The sequence below is a fragment of a genome, unplaced genomic scaffold (genome assembly GCF_019419815.1).
Source record: "Pyrus x bretschneideri cultivar Hongxiangsu unplaced genomic scaffold, Pyrus_bretschneideri_v1 Contig47, whole genome shotgun sequence".
Taxonomy (NCBI): domain Eukaryota; kingdom Viridiplantae; phylum Streptophyta; class Magnoliopsida; order Rosales; family Rosaceae; genus Pyrus; species Pyrus x bretschneideri.
In genome coordinates, this window is record NW_025999784.1 from 1804577 (window position 1) to 1824341 (window position 19765).

The 19765-nt window shown below is 36.9% G+C and overlaps 2 protein-coding genes and 1 long non-coding RNA gene across 4 annotated transcripts; 2 read left to right on the forward strand and 1 right to left on the reverse strand.

The window, feature by feature from the left end:
* The first annotated feature begins 6268 nt into the window (after positions 1–6268).
* Positions 6269–12757, forward strand: LOC125469903 (receptor-like protein EIX2). The gene is made up of 5 exons (XM_048568060.1): positions 6269–10208; positions 10783–10903; positions 11744–11855; positions 11973–12052; positions 12290–12757. The coding sequence occupies exon 1, from the start codon at positions 6681–6683 to the stop codon at positions 9585–9587; it is 2907 nt and encodes a 968-aa protein (XP_048424017.1). The 5' UTR covers positions 6269–6680; the 3' UTR covers positions 9588–10208; positions 10783–10903; positions 11744–11855; positions 11973–12052; positions 12290–12757.
* Positions 12758–15312: 2555 nt separating this feature from the next.
* On the forward strand, positions 15313–17466 carry LOC125469911. 2 transcript variants are annotated; one of them, XR_007252198.1, is made up of 4 exons: positions 15313–15795; positions 16460–16580; positions 16932–17067; positions 17154–17466. It is a non-coding gene; the product is annotated as an uncharacterized LOC125469911 (long non-coding RNA). The 2 variants fall into 2 exon arrangements; XR_007252197.1 differs by lacking the exon at positions 16932–17067.
* LOC125469907 (DNA mismatch repair protein MLH1-like) lies at positions 17251–19170 on the reverse strand. Its single transcript, XM_048568065.1, has 5 exons — positions 18740–19170; positions 18493–18653; positions 17860–18041; positions 17580–17729; positions 17251–17461 (listed from the first exon to the last, which is right to left on the reverse strand). The coding sequence occupies exons 1-5, from the start codon at positions 18971–18973 to the stop codon at positions 17430–17432; spliced, it is 759 nt and encodes a 252-aa protein (XP_048424022.1). The 5' UTR covers positions 18974–19170; the 3' UTR covers positions 17251–17429.
* Between the last annotated feature and the right edge of the window lie 595 nt (positions 19171–19765).

The following is a 19765-nucleotide window of genomic DNA, read 5'->3' on the forward strand; positions in this document are numbered from 1 at the left end:
TATGATTACTTGTGTAAGAAGGAATCACAATTCTGGGGTGAAACTAATTTTAGTCAGACTAGTACACGGATATACCATGATAATCACTATATATAAAAAGGAAAAGTAATTTATTTTTTTAAGTACAACGATATATTTTACATTAAGAGGATGGCGGAGTTCGGCTAAACCAGATAATGTGCAACCTAATTTAGTATCAAATTTTTCATTCACGAGATTCGAAACCTAAAACTTCTGACTTACAAATGAAGAGCAATATAACCAGATCGTAGTACTTCAGTGGCAAAAAAAAAAAAAAAAAAAACTTAACAGCAATATATATTTCACAATTAGCAAAACCTTTTCATATCTCTCTCCCTCTAGTGCGTACCATAGTCAATACCGACAACGCTTACATAGTATATGTTATACATACTATTTGGATATGTTCTAGTTTGTTTCAACCATTTTTCTTGATGAAGAGTCTTTGGTTTGCTTTCTATTATGTTACTAGTTGCATGGAAGAGTGCATTTTGCTCGCTATCCTTCAATGGTCATGACCATTACCATTTACCACTTATATTAATTGGGATTGAATTAGTTTAAGTTTTGAGATTTAAGTAGTAAACAAATCTGATCACATTCATCGACAATCATTCATGTGACAGTAATATTCATAAAAATGCACCTTGAGTGGAAAAACAGGGTCAGAAGAAAACCATTTCACTAAATCTCGTGCAATCATTAAAACCAGTGGCGAAGTCAGCATGGGGCCATTAGTTACCCTTGACCCCAATAACTTTAAAAACTTCATGTAAATTTGTTTGTGTTTTATATATGATCCTTATAAACAGTTAAGGCAAACTAAATTACAACCTTCTTCTTCTACTTGTTCTATCACATTTGTCTTCATTTTCTCTTTTCTTGTGCGATCTATTGTGCGCACCATGCACTTGGTGAAATACCTTAGCTAAAAAGCCTTGGCACCTTCAATATTGCTCCATAGTATCATGCACCCACCCTTTACAAGCTACAAACAATAGTAGTTGTCGACATATGTTGGCATAAACTTTCGGCATATGTTGACAGGAATTGGCAAGTGCCTACAAGGTACTCGATGAAATAGCTCAACGAAGCTTTTTTAGTTTATATTATGACCCTATTATTTAAAATTCCTAGCTTCGCCACTGATTAAAACACAATGCAATTATCGAAAATTCTATACTTTATCGATGTATCGAATAACTAAATTAAACATTTTTAGCCATTCAAATATTAGTGCATCCTGTACATAGATGTAGTATAAAACCCCAAAAGGAAGCTTCTTGCAAATAACCCAACGGTTAGGTTTAGTCAAAGCAATGACCTCTTCCCCGAAATACAAGTGTAGGTTGAAGCATCTGAGGAGGGGAATTGACATCACTTTTTCAACTTTTGTCACCACTTTAATCATAATTCAAGCAGACTGAGCACGCTAAGTTAGCCGTTGCTCTACAAAAAATACAGCTTCACCTAACACCGAAAAAGAAACCAAATCAAATAAGGAGTGCTATTCTGTCCACTTTATTGTCTAATTTTTTCACCCACTTTTTAACGAAAATTTTAGTAACAAGCTCATTCTATTGCAAAATTACATAGAAGGACATAAGTGTTTTTGTTTGGGAATTAAAGTGATGTAAGCGACATCGCCTCTCTGTATCTCTCCGGCGCACCACCGTCCTCACAACCCAACTCAAAACCAAGTGAAGGACCCAAGGTTTAAGTGCTGCTTCCCTTTGATTGAGCAAACATATTATGCCATTCTTAGGATTTAAGGAACAATTCTTGGTATATACACAAATAGTGAGAAAATAGAACAAATCATGTTCCTTCTTCCAGTCGGGCTAAACGGTAATAACCCTAAAAAGTGCAAACAGAGTTATAGATTAGGCTTCAGTCTCTGTCTATCCTTCTTGCAATTTCGTAAATGCACGTGAATCAGTGAATAAATTAATAGATGAATTAGTTTAGAATATTGCAAGTATTTAAAATAAAAAAAGAATACCGCAAATATTAAATCATCCTCACCTGCATTGCCAATTGCCACTCTCTTGTCTCTTCCAATCCCTTTCATCAATTATGATTTATGGATTTCCACGGCTAGACATAAGGATTTTCCACCAAAGACTAATCGGTGTGCAAAGACTTCCACAGGTAGCTAGTCATCTCATTCATGCATTCATAATATCTGCTCCTACAAGGCTTGCAAACTTGTAAATATCCAAGTAGTGACTACCAGTCTACCAGCATGTGTGGTGTGAAATATAAGAACATATCCAAATCGTTTTCGTAAGTAAGTTGATAAGTTGTGAATTGTGATGGAACAAGATGACCCTTAATTCAAATTCCAGCGTTTTATCAACTTTTAGTCAGGTTCAAATTTAGAATGCATTTGTACTCATGAGGCATTGGGGTAAAATAGCTAGGGGATAATGTTTTAGTCAGGTACAAATAGTAACTGTTTTTTTTGTTTTTGGTTATTTTTTCATCTAGGGGATAACTTTTTGTTGTTTATTGAAAGGAATATTAGAACACATCCACACCCTATTTTGTCAAATTGTTCTAAAGTGTCTGATGCTGATTTTAGAATTCTCCTGACTTTCTAACTCAAATCTGTGCCAAGAGAACCCAACTAAAGTGGTTCGCCGCTCCTTGTATGAAGTATTAGTGAATTATTTGTAATTTACAAAACGAAACGAAAATTTTTGCGTTTTAAGCATACATGGTGAAATTTATGTTATAAATTTTTTGATAAGAAGCAGGTGTAAATTAGAATCATACTAATATAGGTATGCTATATACATAAATTTGATGGTACCATAAGTTCAGAATTAATCTTTAGTGTCATTAAAAAATATACGCAAATTTATATACATAAATTTGATAGCACCATTAATTTGGGGTATTGCTATTAGGTTTTTCCAGCCCATGATAAGTTGTCCTAAGAGTATAAGGAATTATAGTCTTAGAGGATTAAATTGTTTTCCGAATTGGAGTTGTTTTCCGAATTGGAGTTAGTTTCTCAATTGGAGTAGGTTTTATAACTAGATTCCAATTAGGATTAATAATCCTTATTGAAGAAGACCTTTATTTTGTCTATATAAAGGGGCTATTGTACTAGTTTTGAATTGGGGGGAGCAAAACAATAAATTGTATACCACTCAAGGGATTAGAGTGAGAGAATATTGTAAAGTGTGTGCGAGAGAAAAGAAAAGAGATAGTGTATTTCTTGTTCCTGTTCTTTCAGGTTTTTCGTCAAGTCCTAGTTCTAGAGATTTGGCAAGATTATTGGTTGTACTCATTATTGATATAGTGAAAGATTGTTGTTGCTGTCCCGTGGACGTAGGCATGTATTGCCGAACCACGTTAATTCTTGGTGTTGATTTGTCTTGGTTATTTGTTTTCGATTTCCGGAGCTTGATCTGTTTTTACCATTCTTAAATGTGATATTCTCAACAACTGTTATATTTAGTACAGCCAATATGGTGCCGTTCAGGTGTTTTTGACTAATCTCTGTAGTTTTTGAATTCATCTGGGGTATTTGTGATTTTGAACGACAATAAAAATTTATGGGCTATAGGAACCGCTTGTTAAGAAAATGGGTCCAAATTCAGAGCTGCATTCTTCTTCCCTGAAAATAAGAAGAAAACGCTTCCTCAACTCCATATTTTGGCACCTCAGGTATATTTGCGTTCTAAAGCCTTTTACTTCTTCCGATTTCTTCAGAGCTATTATTTTACCCATATGTGATTTGTAAAGTGGAAGATTGGATTTCATATGTCTGAGTATTTAGGGTTTTGTACAATGCAAACTTGGGCTTATTGATCCAAATGGCTAGAACAATGTACTCAACAATTTCATATCCTCTTGGGCCAAGGAGAGTATATTACTTGCCACTAAGGAATATACTTCATATAATAGCAATGTGCTGATGTGTGGCATGCTTTAATTAGGGATATTTATGTGTAGTAAGAAAGCCATAGAGAGAGAGAGAGAGAGAGAGAGAGAGAGAGAGAGAGAGAGAGCCGAGGACACACAAATGACACATGTAAAACATTTACTTCATTGCTTCATTTTTGGTACAAAAAAAACATTTATTGTTAACTAAGGAACCATTTTTATGGATTTATAAGAACTTGTTTCTATCCTAACACATTAATTTTGCTCAATAGGAATCCCATAACTGAAATTTTATAGAAATGGTGTAATTGGTCAATCTGAAATTTTGAATTTTAGCCGATGAATGAACTCTTACAAGCTTTCTACTGCATATACACATCTTTTTTGGTTGTTAGATTTTGTTTTTATTTCATTTTTTGGTAAATGCAATGGTTGGTTTTGCAAAGGACTGACCTTTATCTTTTGTAGTTTTACCTTTTTTTGGTATTGAGTATTGGTTGGTTTTATTTTATAGATTGACAGGTATTCCCAGATATTTTTTTCAAGAGAATTAATTATCTGTTTGTCTCAGCTAACAGAGTAAATCTGGGGTTCTGTACACAACAAAATATGGAATTTAGCTAAGAAATTTCAACAAAACAAAGTTTAAACTTTTCGATATGGCAAAAAACAGATTCTCTTCTTTCTCAAAACCCTCAAATTTGTCATATGATCAGGGTTTATTTAGTCCTAACAACCCAACTCAAAACGAAGTGAAGGACCCAAGGTTTAAGTGCTGCTTCCCTTTGATTGAGCAAACATATTATGCCATTCTTAGGATTTAAGGAACGATTCTTGGTATATACACAAATAGTGAGAAAATAGAACAAATCATGTCCCTTCCTCCAGTCGGGCTAAACGATAAGAACCCTAAAAAGTGCAAACAGAGTTATAGATTAGGCTTCAGTCTCTGTCTATCCTTCTAGCAATTTCGTAAATGCATGTGAATTAGTGAACAAATTAATAGATGAATTAGTTTAGAATATTGCAAGTATTTAAAATAAAAAAAGAATACCGCAAATATTAAATCATCCTCACCTGCATTGCCAATTGCCACTCTCTTGTCTCTTCCAATCCCTTTCATCAATTATGATTTATGGATTTCCACGGCTAGACATAAGGATTTTCCACCAAAGACTAATCGGTGTGCAAAGACTTCCACAGGTAGCTAGCCATCTCATTCATGCATTCATAATATCTGCTCCTACAAGGCTTGCAAACTTGTAAATATCCAAGTAGTGACTACCAATCTACCAGCATGTGTGGTGTGAATTATAAGAACATATCCAAATCGGTTTTCGTAAGTAAGTTGATAAGTTGTGAATTGTGATGGAACAAGATGACCCTTAATTCAAAGTCTTTGCTGCATATGGATTTCCACAACCCATCACAACCAGATACCAGTTGTGTTGACAAGGGACCTGCAAACTTGCAAATGGGGTTGTGAACAACCGCCACTCATTTCAGTTGCCCTTTTTTCTTTTCTCCATCAGACGACTTTCGTTGTCACTCTCCGGCCTACATCGATAAACATCTCACCAACAAAGCAAAGAAAATAAGAAGAAAATGGATCCAAATTTATGACTTTTACTTCTTCCGATTTCTTTAGAGCTATTATTTTACCCATATGTGATTTGTAAAGTGGAAGATTGGATATCATATGTGTGAGTATTTAGGGTTTTGTACCATGCAAACTTGAGCTTATTGATCCAAATGGTTAGAACAGTGTACTCAAACAATTTCATATCCTCTTGGGCTAAGGAGAGTATATTACTTGCCAATGAGAAATATACTTCATATAATAGCTATGTGATGATGTGTGGCATGCTTTAATTAGGGATATTTTTGTGTAGTAAGAAAGCCATAGAGAAAGAGTCACATTTTTGTTTTTTTTGGATCAGTGAACGTATTCATAAATAAATTAGTTGATAATATAGCTAGTATTTAAAAAAAAAATACCGCAAATATTAAGTCATGCTCACTTGCATTGCCAATTGCCACTCTCTTTTCTCTTCCAATCCCCTTCATCAATTATATTTATGAATTTCCACCGCTAGCTAATCGGTGTGCAAAGACTTCCACATGCAGACCCTTAATTCCAGTCTACCAGCATGTGTGGTGTAAAATATAACAACATATCCAAATCTGTTTTTCGTATGCAAGTTGATAAGTTGTGAATTGTGATGGAACATGAAGACCCTTAATTCAACAACCCATCACAATCAAGTACTAGCTGTGTCGACAAGGGACCTGCAAACTTGTAAAAGGGGTTGTGAACACCCACCACTCATTTCAGTTACCCTTTTTTCTTTTCTCCATTCGACGACTTTCGTTTTCAGCTCTCCTACCTACATCGATAATCTTTTCCTATAAATTCGATATCGTACTAATTTTAGTAGCTAAACATCTCACCAACAAAGCAAAAAAAAATTGTGTGTAATAATGGATAGCCATTGTCACCTCAGTATTGCTCACTATTTGCTTCTTTTGCTTTTGTTCTCTTCCTGCATGCAGAGTACTCAAAACTCTGTTTCTGTTTGGCTGGTGAAGAAATTTCAAGTAGTGTGAAGACAAATTCATGCACTGACGAAGAAAGACAAGCGCTTCTCGTCTTTAAACAACATCTTGTTGATCATTCTGGTAGGCTTTCGTCTTGGGTGAGTCATGATTGCTGCCAATGGGAAGGTATTTCATGCAACAACAGCACTGGTCATGTCGTGAAGATGGACCTCCGGCATCCATATGACTTTTTTGACGGTGATGAGTATGAAAAGTGGATAAATGCTTCTTTGGGAGGTAAGATAAATGCTTCTTTGTTGAGCTTGAAACATTTAAATTACCTGGACTTGAGCCTGAATTCGTTTGATAGCATTCAAATTCCTAAGTTCATTGGGGAGCTTAAAAGTTTGCAATATCTCAATCTCTCCTTTGCGTCATTTGGAGGAGAGATTCCCTCTTCTCTTGGTAACCTGTCAAGCCTAAATTTTCTTGATCTCGGGTCGAATCAAGGCTTATCTTCCAAAAATTTGAATTGGCTTTCTCACCTCACTTCCTTGAAATACATTAATCTCAATGGCATTAACCTGAACAGCACAGGAGTCAGTTGGGCATATGATATTAACATGCTTCCTTCATTGTTAGAGTTACATTTATCTTGGTGCCAAATTGAAAGCATTCCACTCTCACTGCAGAGCATTAACTTCCTTCCACTTTCACTACAGAGGATTAACTTCACATCACTGTTGGTCCTTGATATGTCGCATAATGGCATTAAAAGTTCTTCATTTCCCGGCTGGTTTTTTAATCTTACCAACCTCGTAACACTTGATCTATCCGAGAATGATTTCAGGGATTCTTTTCCAAGTGGATTTTCAAACTTCAAATCTCTGCAAAACCTTGATTTATCTGATACAGGCTTAAAAGGTCAAATTCCTAAAGTCAGTGGAGATTTGTGCAAGCTAAAAGTCTTAAGTCTTTCAGGGAACAACTTTGATGGGGGGATTCAAGAGTTTTGGAGGAGTCTCTCAAATTGTCCAAGTAATACATTAGAGTCACTAGATTTGTCTTATTGCCAGCTTAAAAGCCAATTGCCGGTCTTTTTAGGAATGTTCAAAAGTTTGCAGAATCTCATCCTTAGCGGAAACAATTTGTGGGGCTCAATTCCAGATTCCATCGGAAACTTGTCATCCTTGAGAACACTAGACCTCTATTCTAATAATTTGTGGGGCTCAATTCCAGATTCCATCGGAAACTTGTCATCCTTGAGAACACTAGACCTCTATTCTAATAATTTGTCGGGCTCAATTCCAAATTCCATCGGAAACTTGTCGTCCTTGAGAACACTAGAACTCAAAGATAATAAGATGAACGGCTCAATTCCAGAAAGTATTGGACAACTCTGTGAGCTAGTTTCCCTACTTCTGGTTGGTAATTCATGGGAAGGCATTCTAACGGAAGCCCATTTCATAAATCTTACCAGATTACAAGATTTTGAAGTAGGAAACGTAGACCGACCCACATCCCTCATTCTCGATGGGGCTTATGACAGGGTTCCTCCTTTCAAGCTCTTCACAATTTCTATCATAAATTGTCGGACAAGTCCTGGTTTTTGGGTATGGCTTCAAACTCAAACTGAACTGTCTGATGTTATCCTTCAGGGTAATGGAATCTCGGATTCCATACCTGAGGAATGGCTGTTGAAGATATCTTCCCAAACTAGGTATCTAGACTTGTCTTTCAACCACTTTCATGGAAACTTTCCATCCCAGTTGAAATTTCCAAATTTAACGATTATTGCTTTGAGTCATAATCAATTGGAGGGCCCTCTACCACTTTGGTGTTTCCCTAATGTCCTTTACCTTTTTCTTGAGGGCAATTTATTTTCCGGGCCAATCCCCTCAAATATTGACCAAATGATGCCCAAGTTGGAAGAATTGTTACTTGATGAGAATCATTTGAATGGCACTATTCCTCCCTCTATTTGTAACATGCAGGAGTTAAAAATCCTGTCTCTAAGGAGCAATCAGTTTTCTGGAGAACTCCCTCATGCATGGAATATGGAGAGCATTATGGTGTTTTTAGATGTCGGTCAAAACAATCTGTCTGGTAATATTCCCACTTCATTGGGGGTACTACATTCCTTGGAAATTTTAAAGCTCAACGACAACAATTTTGACGGTGAAATTCCTGATGCCTTGCAAAATTGTTCAAGCTTGAGGAGTATTGATCTTGGAGACAACAAGTTATCTGGGAAAATACCTCTATGGATAGGAGGGTCAAACGTATCTAAGTTGTCTAGGGTACGATTACGGTCCAACTATTTTAGTGGATGTATTTCCCATCAACTGTGCAATCTTCAAGGCCTTCACATCCTCGACCTTAGTCACAACAGCCTTTCAGGTACTATTCCCATGTGTTTGGATAACTTAACTTCGCTAATCAATGATGATTCTTATGCACACAGTTATGATGGGTATGAGCAAGCCACACTGACACTAAAAGGAGAAGAACTTGTGTACAACACAACTCTATATCTTGTAAAGAGCATTGATATTTCATCAAATAATTTAAAAGGTGAAATCCCTGAAGAAATAAGCAGCCTCATTATGTTGGGCACCTTGAATTTGTCCATGAATCAATTAATTGGAAAGATCCCTTCCAAGGTCGGAAACTTGCGTTGGCTTGAAACTCTTGATCTCTCACACAACCACCTTTCGGGACAGATTCCTCAAAGCTTGTCATCTTTAACCTCTTTGTCCCACCTGGACTTGTCTTACAACAACTTGTCTGGAAGAATTCCTACTGGAAACCAGCTTCAAACGCTCAATTTTTCGTCCATTTATGCGGGCAATCAATGGCTATGTGGCGTTCCTCTCTCAACTAAGTGCCCTGAAGATGGCACTTTTACTGCTAAGGATGCAAGGGACGAGAATGAAGATGGAAAGGATAAGTTGTGGCTCTATGTTAGTGTGGTACTTGGCTTTATCGTAGGCTTTTGGGGTGTTTGCGGCACATTGATCGTAAAAACATCGTGGAGGTATGCCTATTTTCAATTCTTCGATGACATCAAAGATAAAGTAGCACTAGCAATTGCATTGAAAGTGGCTCGTTTGAAAAAGTTTTTATTCTGAAGTTTAATTGTACTAATATATAATGTGATGCTTTTCCCTTTCAACTTTGTGTTTTGGCCAACTTATGTATTAAATAAAATAATATGTCAGTAAGTGTTTCCACAAACAATTATGTAACCGCTGTCCGTTTAATACAAGAATTCTATCTAGTTTGTACTTATGAATCGCATAATACAATCTGCCTATGTAATGTTGCAATTTAACAAAATAACATTACGAAGTAGATAAGCACACGTGTGTATTCTTCTCTTTTACACTTGAATGTCGTCCAACTCGGCGAGTGGTAGTCCACCTCTACCGCCTTCTCGATGCTGCCAAAACCATACAAAAATGGGAGGGAGACAAGGAGGAAGAATTGGTGGTTCGATATCGTCGAGGGTTTTCTGGGATTCCTGTTCCTTGCAGAGAGAGAGGTGGGAGAATTCGATGGCGTCTTCCGGGTTCCTGTCCCTTGCCGAGAGAGAGATGGGAGAGGTATTTTGGCGTCTGTTGCAGAGAGAGATTAGGGGGTGGGTCTAGGGTTTGCACAGAGGGTGGGTGGGCGATTCAATTGAGGGGCTAGGGCTAGAGGGATGGGGGCTCCATCTCTATTCTCGCTTGCTGAAACTTTCCGCTCTTCAGGTAATCTCTCAGTTGAAAGCTTCTAATTATTATTTTTTTTTTTCATTTGGGTATTTTTTTTCTTTGGATTTATGTATTTTTTTCCCCAGTGAATTCGAAATGAAATCAGAAAAACGGATTTAGTAAACAAATTGATGAAATTTTTATTTGCGTGCCCTGTTTTTGATTTGTTTGGTTCGGCTTTTAGAGAAATTTTTACTTGCTGGTACCCTTGATTTTCCAGTGACATTTGTGCAGCCTGCATTTAATCATATGATGATTTATATAAGCTTTTTCTTTGCTCTCTTTTTTCAAATCTTTCTAATTGTTTATGTGCAATTTTGTCGAGATTTCTGGGAGTTAATTTTGTTCAAAGACCAAGTATTGTTCTTCAATTAAGATTTCTGGGTTTTTTTTTTGTTGCTTCTTTTCTGTTAAATTACTCATCTGGATGTTAATTTAGTTCAAAAGCTAAGTATTGTTCTTCAATTAATCTTACAAGAAAGCATATGAGAACGTGGCACACTAGTGTTCGATGAAATGTGTCTGAGAATCTGTCAATATGATATATTATAATTTTGACTCTCCTCTTCAGCTCCGGCCCCAGGTGCGTGCAGGCGACGTGGACCTGGTCAACGATGTCTTCATTCACAGTTCCGGACGACAGTTCTGAACCTCTGGCGATTCCGACTGAGAAAGAGGTCAATAACAGCAAGGTAACGGAATTCAATGTTTTGTGTTTGTTATAGAGGCATTTTTGCAACAGTGTATCTGAGAATATTTCTAGATAGTCTGTCCAGATAGCTTAGAATGTGTTTCATGATGCATATGGCTGAAGCGGTTTTGGCTACATTTTGGATTGCTCATTAATTTTTTTGTTGAGCTTGGCTGGTACAAATACATATAAGAAAAGTACTATCCTGTTATCAACTTTTAGTTAGGTTCAAATTTAGAATGCATTTGTACTCATGAGGCATTGGGGTAGAGTGCCTGTGTTCTGTGTTTTGTTGTTATTTTTTCATCCTTTTAAATTTTGTTATGGATAAGTGATCACATTTATGAGTGTCAACCATTTATCCTCATTCATATTCAAATATAATATAATATCGATTTTGTAAGAACTTTTTGTCAATAATTTATGAATTTTTGTCAGTGAAACAATTTTCTAGCAGCATTTGATCGGATGCTAGTAATTTTTGTACTGCTGGATAATTATTTGTTTGTCTCAGCTAACAGAGTAAATATGGGGTTCTATACACAACATAATACGGAATTTAGCCGAGAAATTTCAAAACAAAGTTTAAACTTTTTGATATGGCTAAAAACAGATTCTCTTCTTTCTCGAAACCCTCACATTTGTCTTATGGTCAGGTTTTATGTGGTCACTTGTTTATGCTTGCGACAAGAATACAAGTCCAAGGATGCCTTGTTGAAAATATATGTGTCCCATGTGCTTCATCTTCTGCTGGTTAAACCAGAAATATAACCGTTGGATCATTTGCTAACAATTAGTAGATGATTAATTTCCCTTTTGTCGTAAATTATGGAACTTCCAGGAGTTTGAAGGGCTCTCAGGTCCAATGAGGAAGGATGTTTCACAAGTTCGTAAGAAAGATGGATGAGATTAAGAAAGAGTTATGGCAACTAGGACATACCTGCCAGAAGAAGGTAACACAACTTGGATTTTTACCACATTTTGGTGTTAATGTTTACTGCTATGCATATGCAATTATGGATAAATTCGTGCGGGTTCATGATGAATTTTGGGTTCGTAACTGGTCACAGGAAAGGAATACAGAGATGCACTTGAGGCTTTCAATGAAAAGAACAGAGAGAAAGTGCAGCTTATCACAAAGCTAATGGAGGTTAGTTTGTTAAACAATTTTTTACTTGGCATAGCTAGGGTAGCAATTTCATGGATGGTTTGAACTCGAGCCAGTCTGGCCAGTTTGGAGTTAGAGTGGGGGCGGTTGTGCCTGCTTTGACAAACTACCAATCCTACAAAATTTGGGCTTACCTCCGGTTAGGAGTTCAACCCGTCTAAACTCTCAACCGATTCAATGTTTTGAGATTGTTTTGTTGTGTTGTTACATTTGATGCAGCTGGTGAGTGGAAGTGGGAAGACGAGGATGAAGAAGCTGGAGGAGCTGAGCAAGAACATAGAATCTTTAAAGTGAAGAAATAGCAGCCTATGTGGGTAACTGATGATCTGATTAGGTTTGTGTGATGATGTGTATAAGGTGACGTTTTTCGATGTTTACATATATGGGTGGTGATTGGCATTTGGTGTAATTTCTAAGTTGGTTTGTTTCATTAATTAGTGTAAAACATTTGGCTGATTTAGGCAGGAAAATACCCTTTAAATTTATACGGGTTTGTAACTAAAAGCATCTGGCCTTGCATTTTCCTTGTCATTTTTCCATGTATCCACACACTGTACTACACTACTTCCTAGTGTAATGTGGGGTTCTTTGAATTTATTCCTATTCTTTGTTTTATTTTTTTATCGATTGCAAAGGCCATGATATTTATGTAATAATGTCAAGTTTTATGAGTGATTTTGGAACAAATGGAGTGTATTTTGTTCAATTTTTCGTTAGTACTCCGCTCTATACGGAATGATTGCTTTTTCTATATGAAAGCCCACTTCATAAATCTTTCCAGATTACAAGATTTTAAAGTAGGAAATATAAACCGACCCATGTCCTTCATTTTCGACAGGGCTTCTGATTCGGTTCCTCCTTTCAAGCTCAAACTGAACTGTCTGATGTTATTCTTAGAGGTAATGGAATCTCGGATTCCATACCAGGGGAATGGTTGTTGAAGATATCTTCCCAACTCACCCGACTATACTTACCTTACAATCAATTTCGTGGAAACTTTCCATCCCATTTGAAATGGCCAAATCTAACGTTTATTAATTTAAGTCATAATCAGTAGGAGGGCCCATTCCTACTTCGATGGGCCGCTAATGTACTTGCCCTTTATCTTAAAAGTAATTTACTTTCCGGGCCAATCCCCTCAAATATTGACCAAATGATGCCCGAGTTGCAAATATTGTCACTTAATGAAAATCATTTGAATGGCACTATTCCTCCCTCTATTTGTAACATGCATGAGTTGCAAATGCTGTCTCTAAGGAGCAATCAATTTTCTGGAGAACTCCCTCATGCATGGAGTGTGGAGAGCATAATGGCGTTTCTAGATGTTGGTCAAAACAATCTCTCTGGTAAGATTCCCACTTCATTGGGGGTACTAAGTATGCTGGAACTATTAAAGCTCAACAACAACAATTTTGATGGTGAAATTCATGATGCCTTGCAAAATTGTTCATGGTTGAGAAGTATTGATTATGGAGACAACAAGTTATCTGGGAAAATACCTCTATGGATAGGAGGGTCAAACGTATCTAAGTTGTCTAGGCTACGATTACGGTCTAACTATTTTAGTGGACATATTTCCCAACAACTGTGCAATCTTCATGACTTTGGCATCCTCGACCTTAGTCAAAACAACCTTTCAGGTACTATTCCAATGTGTGTGGGTAACTTAAAATCTCTGGTCAATGATAGTTATGATCAATACTCCTATGATGGGGTTGAGCAAGCCACACTGACTGTAAAATGAGAAGAACTTGTGTATAATAGCACTCTATATCTTGTAAAGAGCATTGATCGTTCATCAAATAATTTACAAGGTGAAATCCTGGAAGAAATAAGCAGCCTCATTCTATTGGGAACCATGAATTTGTCCATGAATAAATTGAGTGGAAAGATCCCCTCCGAGGTTGGAAATTTGCGTTGGCTCGAAACTCTTAATCTCTCACACAACCACCTTTTGGGACAGGTTCCTCAAAGCTTGTCATCTTTAACCTTTTTGGCCCACTTGAAATTATCTTACAGCAACTTGTCCGAAAGAATTCCTTCTGGAAACCAACTTCAAACGCTCAATGTTACATCCATTTATATGGGCAATACATGGCTATGTGGCGTTCCTCTCTCAACTAAGTGCCCTGAAGATGACTCTTTTGCTGCTAAGGATGCAAAGGACAAGAATGAAGATGGAAATGATAAGTTGTGGCTCTATGTCAGCGTGGTACTTGGCTTTATCGTAGGCTTATGGGACGTTTGCGGCACATTGATCTTAAAGACATCGTGGAGCTATGCCTATTTTCAATTCTTCGATGGCATCAAAGATAAGGTAGCACTAGTAATTGCATTGAAAATGGCTCATTTCAAAAGGTTTTTATTCTGAAGTTTGATTGTGCTAATATATAATGTGATGTTTTTTCCTTTCTACTTTGTGTTTTGGTACCTACAACTTATGTATTAAATAAAAGAATCTTTCAGTAAGTGTTCCCACAAACAATTATGTAACGGCTGTCCATTTAATACAAGAATTCTATCCAGTTTGTACTTATCAATTGCATAATACAAAATATATATGCAACGTTTATCTGTGTAATAAGATGTGTGAATAGCACATCCTTTAACAAACTAACATTATGAACTAGGTAAGCACATGTATGTATTCTTTCCTTTTACACTTGATGTCGTTGAAAACGGCCAGTGGTGTGTAGAATTATCAGAGAGACGAGTCATACGATCCACTTCCAACAATATCAATATTGTCCCTAACTTGATAATTACCACATGCACAATCCGTCGGATGTGGGATTTTATCATAAAAGGCCTCGGTATTAGTTGGTGAGGTTAAGATATTTAAACTCTTATTTTCTCATTGATGTGAGATATTTTCACACGCCCTTTCACGTGGGACCTAATTAATGGATCACACGTGAGAGATCCACACATCGACAATCATGTGGAGCCAAGGGAACTTATCCTACATGCAGGGTCAAGGGAACCACCATCATCGCGTGGGCCCAAGGGGACCCACCCATCACGTGGCAGTACAGTACGTCCTGACTATCTGGCTCTGATACCATGTAGAATTATTAGAGAGACGAGCCATACGTCCCACTTCCAACAATACCGATATTATCCCCAACTTGGTAATTACCGCTGCATAATCCGTGAAGTGTGAGATTTTATCACAAAAAATCTCAATACTAGTTAGAATAAGATTAAGATATGTAAACTCTTATTTTCTCGTTAATATGGAACATTCCCACACCTTTCGATGCTGCAAAAGCATACAAAAATGGGAGGGAGACAAGGAGGAAGAATTGGTGTTTCGATATCGTCGAGGGTTTTCTGGGATTCCTGTTCCTTGCAGAGAGAGAGGTGGGAGAATTCGATGGCGTCTTCTGGGTTCCCGTCCCTTGCCGAGAGGGAGATGGGAGATGTATGGGGTGAAGGAGAGGCTTTTCTTCCATTTCTGCGATGCTGCAAAACCATACAAAATAGGAGGGAGACAAAGAGGAAGAAGAAGGAGAAGAAGTTGAACCCTTGAACTGGGAAAAGGAACGAACTTGTAGAGGCGATTGAATTGGGTTTGAAGATTTGAGGGTTTTTTGGCGCCTGTTGCAGAGAGAGTTTAGGGGGTGGGTCTAGGGTTTGCAAAGAGCGATTCAAGTGAGGGGCTAGGGCTAGAGGGATGGGGGCTCCATCTCTGTTCTCGCTTGCTGAAACTTTCCGCTCTTCAGGTAATTTCTCGGTTGAAAGCTTCTAATTAATTTTTTTCATTTGGGTATTTTTTTTTTCTATGGATTTATGTATTTTTTCCCCCAGTGAATTCGAAATGAAATCAGAATAACGGATTTAGTTAACAAATTGATGAAATTTTTATTTGCGTGCCCTGTTTTTGATTTGTTTGGTTTGGCTTTTAGAGAATAAAGTAGCTTGCTGCTACCCTTGATTTTCCAGTGACATATGATGATTTATATAAGCTTTTTCTTTGCTCTCTTTTTTCGCATCTTTCTAATTGTTTATGTGCAAATGGGGTTGAACGTATTAATGAGTGGTTGTGTTGTTTGCAGCGAGCTCCGTTCAACGTAATTTCAGTTCTTGAAGACAATTTTTTCAAGATTTCTGGGTTTCTTTTTGCTTCTTCTCTGTTAAATTACTCATCTGGAAGTTAATTTTGTTGAAAGACCAAGTATTGTTCTTTAATTAAGATTTCTGGGTTCTTTTTGTTGCTTCTTTTCTGTTAAATTACTCATCTGGATGTTAATTTAGTTCAAAAACTAAGTACTGTTCGTCAATTAATCTTACAAGAAAGCATATGAGAACGTGGCACACTAGTGTTCGATGAAATGTGTCTGAGAATCTATCAATATGATATATTATAATTCTGACTCTCCTCTTCAGCCCCGGCCGCAGGTGCATGAAGGCGACGTGGTCCTGGTCGACGGTGTCTCCCTTTACAGTTCTGGACGAAGGTTCTGAACCTCTGGCGATTCCGACTGAGAGAGAGGTCAATAACAACAAGGTAACGGAATTGACTGTTTTGTGTTTGTTATAGAGTCATATTTGCAACAGTATATCAGCGAATATTTCTAGATAGTCTGTCCAAATAGCTTAGAATGTGTTTCATGATGCATATGGCTGAAGCGGTTTTGGCTACTCTTTGGATTGCTCATTAATGGAAAGTGATCACATTTATGAGTGTCAACCATTTATCCTCATTCATATTCAAATGTAATATAATATCGATTTTGTAAGCATTTTTTTGTCAATAATTTATGAATTTTTGTCAGTGAAACAATTTTCTAGCAGCATTTGGTCGGACGCTAATAATTTTTGTACTGCTGGATAATTATTTGTTTGTCTCTGCTAACAGAGTAAATCTGGGGTTCTGTACACAATAAAATATGGAATTTAGCCAAGAAATTTCAACAACAAAGTTTAAACTTTTTGATATGGCAAAACACAGATTCTCTTGTTTCTCAAAACCCTCAAATTTGTCAGATGGTCAGGTTAGGTTTTATTTGATCACTTGTTTATGTTTGCAACAAGAATATAAGTCAGTATGATATATTATCATTCTGAATCTCCTCTTCAGCTCCGGCCACAGTTGTGTGAAGGTGACATGGTCCTGGTCGACGGTTCGGAAGCTGTGGCGATTCTGACTGAGAAAGAGGTCAATAACAACAAGGTAATGAAATTCAATGTTTTGTGTTTGATATAGAGGCATATTTGCAACTTTGTATCAGATAATATTTCTGGATAGTCTGTCCAGATAGCTTAGAATGTTTCTGCTCTTCTGCTTGGTGGGTTTTGTTTGTTTTTTTCAGAAGATATGTGCAATTCTGTCTATTGTTCCTGAAATGTTTGTGTCTCAATGATGATTTCCTGATTCAGAAGGCTTACCTGCATAACAAAAGAGTTCATTTTTGATAAAAATGTAAATATTTGGCGTTTTAAAGGCTCATGAATTTTCTAAATAATCTCACACAACCCTAAACACTAGAAAGTAGAAACACCATACCTCTCTCTTTGTTTGGGTGAACGTTCACATCAACATGTTCAGGTGGTAACATAATTGACATGTATATGAAGGGTTTTGATGCTTTTGGCAATGTTGCAGCATAAACAACTTCTAGAGCTCTCTTCAGATCACTGCAATCTACCGATCTATCTGTGGTTTGAAAGAAAAACGAATAAGAAAACATATCAATGATGTAATTCTGACATCAGCATGTTAAAACAAAATTAGGGGACTACTATAAATAGCCTCCAAGGCGTGAAATTAGAGAACTGTCACCTACGATTTACTATAATTGGAATCGGAGATAAAGCCGTCCATCTGAAAAACTGAGCTAGAAGGATCTTTATCTGAAGCTTCCATTTCATCAGACTGCGAGCAACAGACACCCCCGTACACCGATCGAATTGCATCAATCCTTGATGCTGTGGAAACAGAATTAACATCTGCTCCAGCAGCTCCATGCTGACAGTTATAGCATACATAAAGATTTTAATCGGGATTTTGAATTTCTAGCCATGAAAAAGATCGGTGAAGTAGACAGACAAGTTCCGTAGTGAATGAAACAGCAACCTACCTTTCTGCAGGAGGAGCTAACATTCATATGATGAATTACAAACCGGCTTAGCAAATCTACAATCTTTGATAATCATCAGCAGAATCTGATAACAATACCACCGCTTAATTCACCAGTAAAGATAATTTCATCCCATTAAACCAAAACATAGAAAGTAATTCATCACATTCATTGGGAAAATTTTAAAGTTAAACTGCTCTAATTGTTACCCTGAACCCACAAAATTCTAATTATTTCAAAACTAATTATCACTCAGATTAAAATGAAAAGGCCATTTCTTTCTATGAACAAATCATATAATTTTTTGGGAATTTCATCAAACAGGTAATGGGCACGCACCTATAATCATGCAACTGGCCTTTGGTAATGGTGGTGACGGTGACGTGAGCTACGTATGTCATGCTGGCAAGTGCTTCTCCTCTGAACCCCATCGACTTTATCGACTGCAAGTCCTCAAACGCCGAGGGTTGCCGCTCACACGGTATCGGCAGGTCCTCATACTGCAATGAATCGTAAATTCGTAAATAAATTTAGAAATAATTCAAAATTTAATAAAATGGAATAAATGAGTGCAGAAGGGACTGACGCGTATGCCTTGGCCGTCGTCGGAGACTTGGATGAGTTTGAGGCCGCCGTCCTTGACGACGACGTTGATGGAGGAGGAGCGGGCGTCGAGGCTGTTCTCGACGAGCTCTTTGACGGCGGAGACAGGGCGTTGGATGACCTCGCCGGCAGCGATTCGGTTCACCAGAGACTCTTCTAGGAGGTGAATTTTGGGAGGCTCCGTCGCGACTTGCTCTTCTTCTGCTTCAATTTCCATTTCCGTTGCACTGCCAAAATTTCTATTTTCGTTTGGAAGCGCCAAATTTTCCCGGCACCGTCAAAATGAAGAAGAAACGAGTTATTTATTATTATTATTATTATTTTTTTTTTTGGTTCAATAGATGAGAGTAAAATTAGGTTAAGAATTGCGTTGCCATTTAATATTACAGTGAATAGTATTTTTCTTTATTTATAAGTGAGAAATTTTAGATTCGATTATTACCAATAACAAATTTAAACTAGGTTATTATGGCTAGATCAATGTGAGACTTCATTCTTCTACTTGTTTGTTCAAAAATGAAAGAATCACATTACGAAAATATACATAAGTGTACTAACAGTGAAAGAGGTATATTTGAGATATAAAAATTATATTTACATTTCATAAGTTTTTGGTAATAAAGGCTTAAAGTTTTTAATAGCATCTATGGTAGACAAAAAGAACACTAAAAAATGTCGACAAGAGGCAAGAGTTTGGTCAAGATAACCTACAAAACACGATAAACTCGAATTACTCTATTCATTAGCCACAAAATTTCATCTTTGAATAAACACGATAAAGTTCACAACTTTAAATTATGTGTAAAAATTCGTCAAAAGTGTGCACTAATTCACCAAGAGTGTAGTTGTTGCTCGCACCTACAATTATAAGATATCTAAATGCGAATTTTCTCAATTATAGGTTAAATAAATGATTTGAAGCTCGCCTTCACGGTAAATAAATAAATAAATGAGTAATTCTCCTTTTATTGTTCTAAAATTTTTAAAAATTTGATCATTTTTCATACAA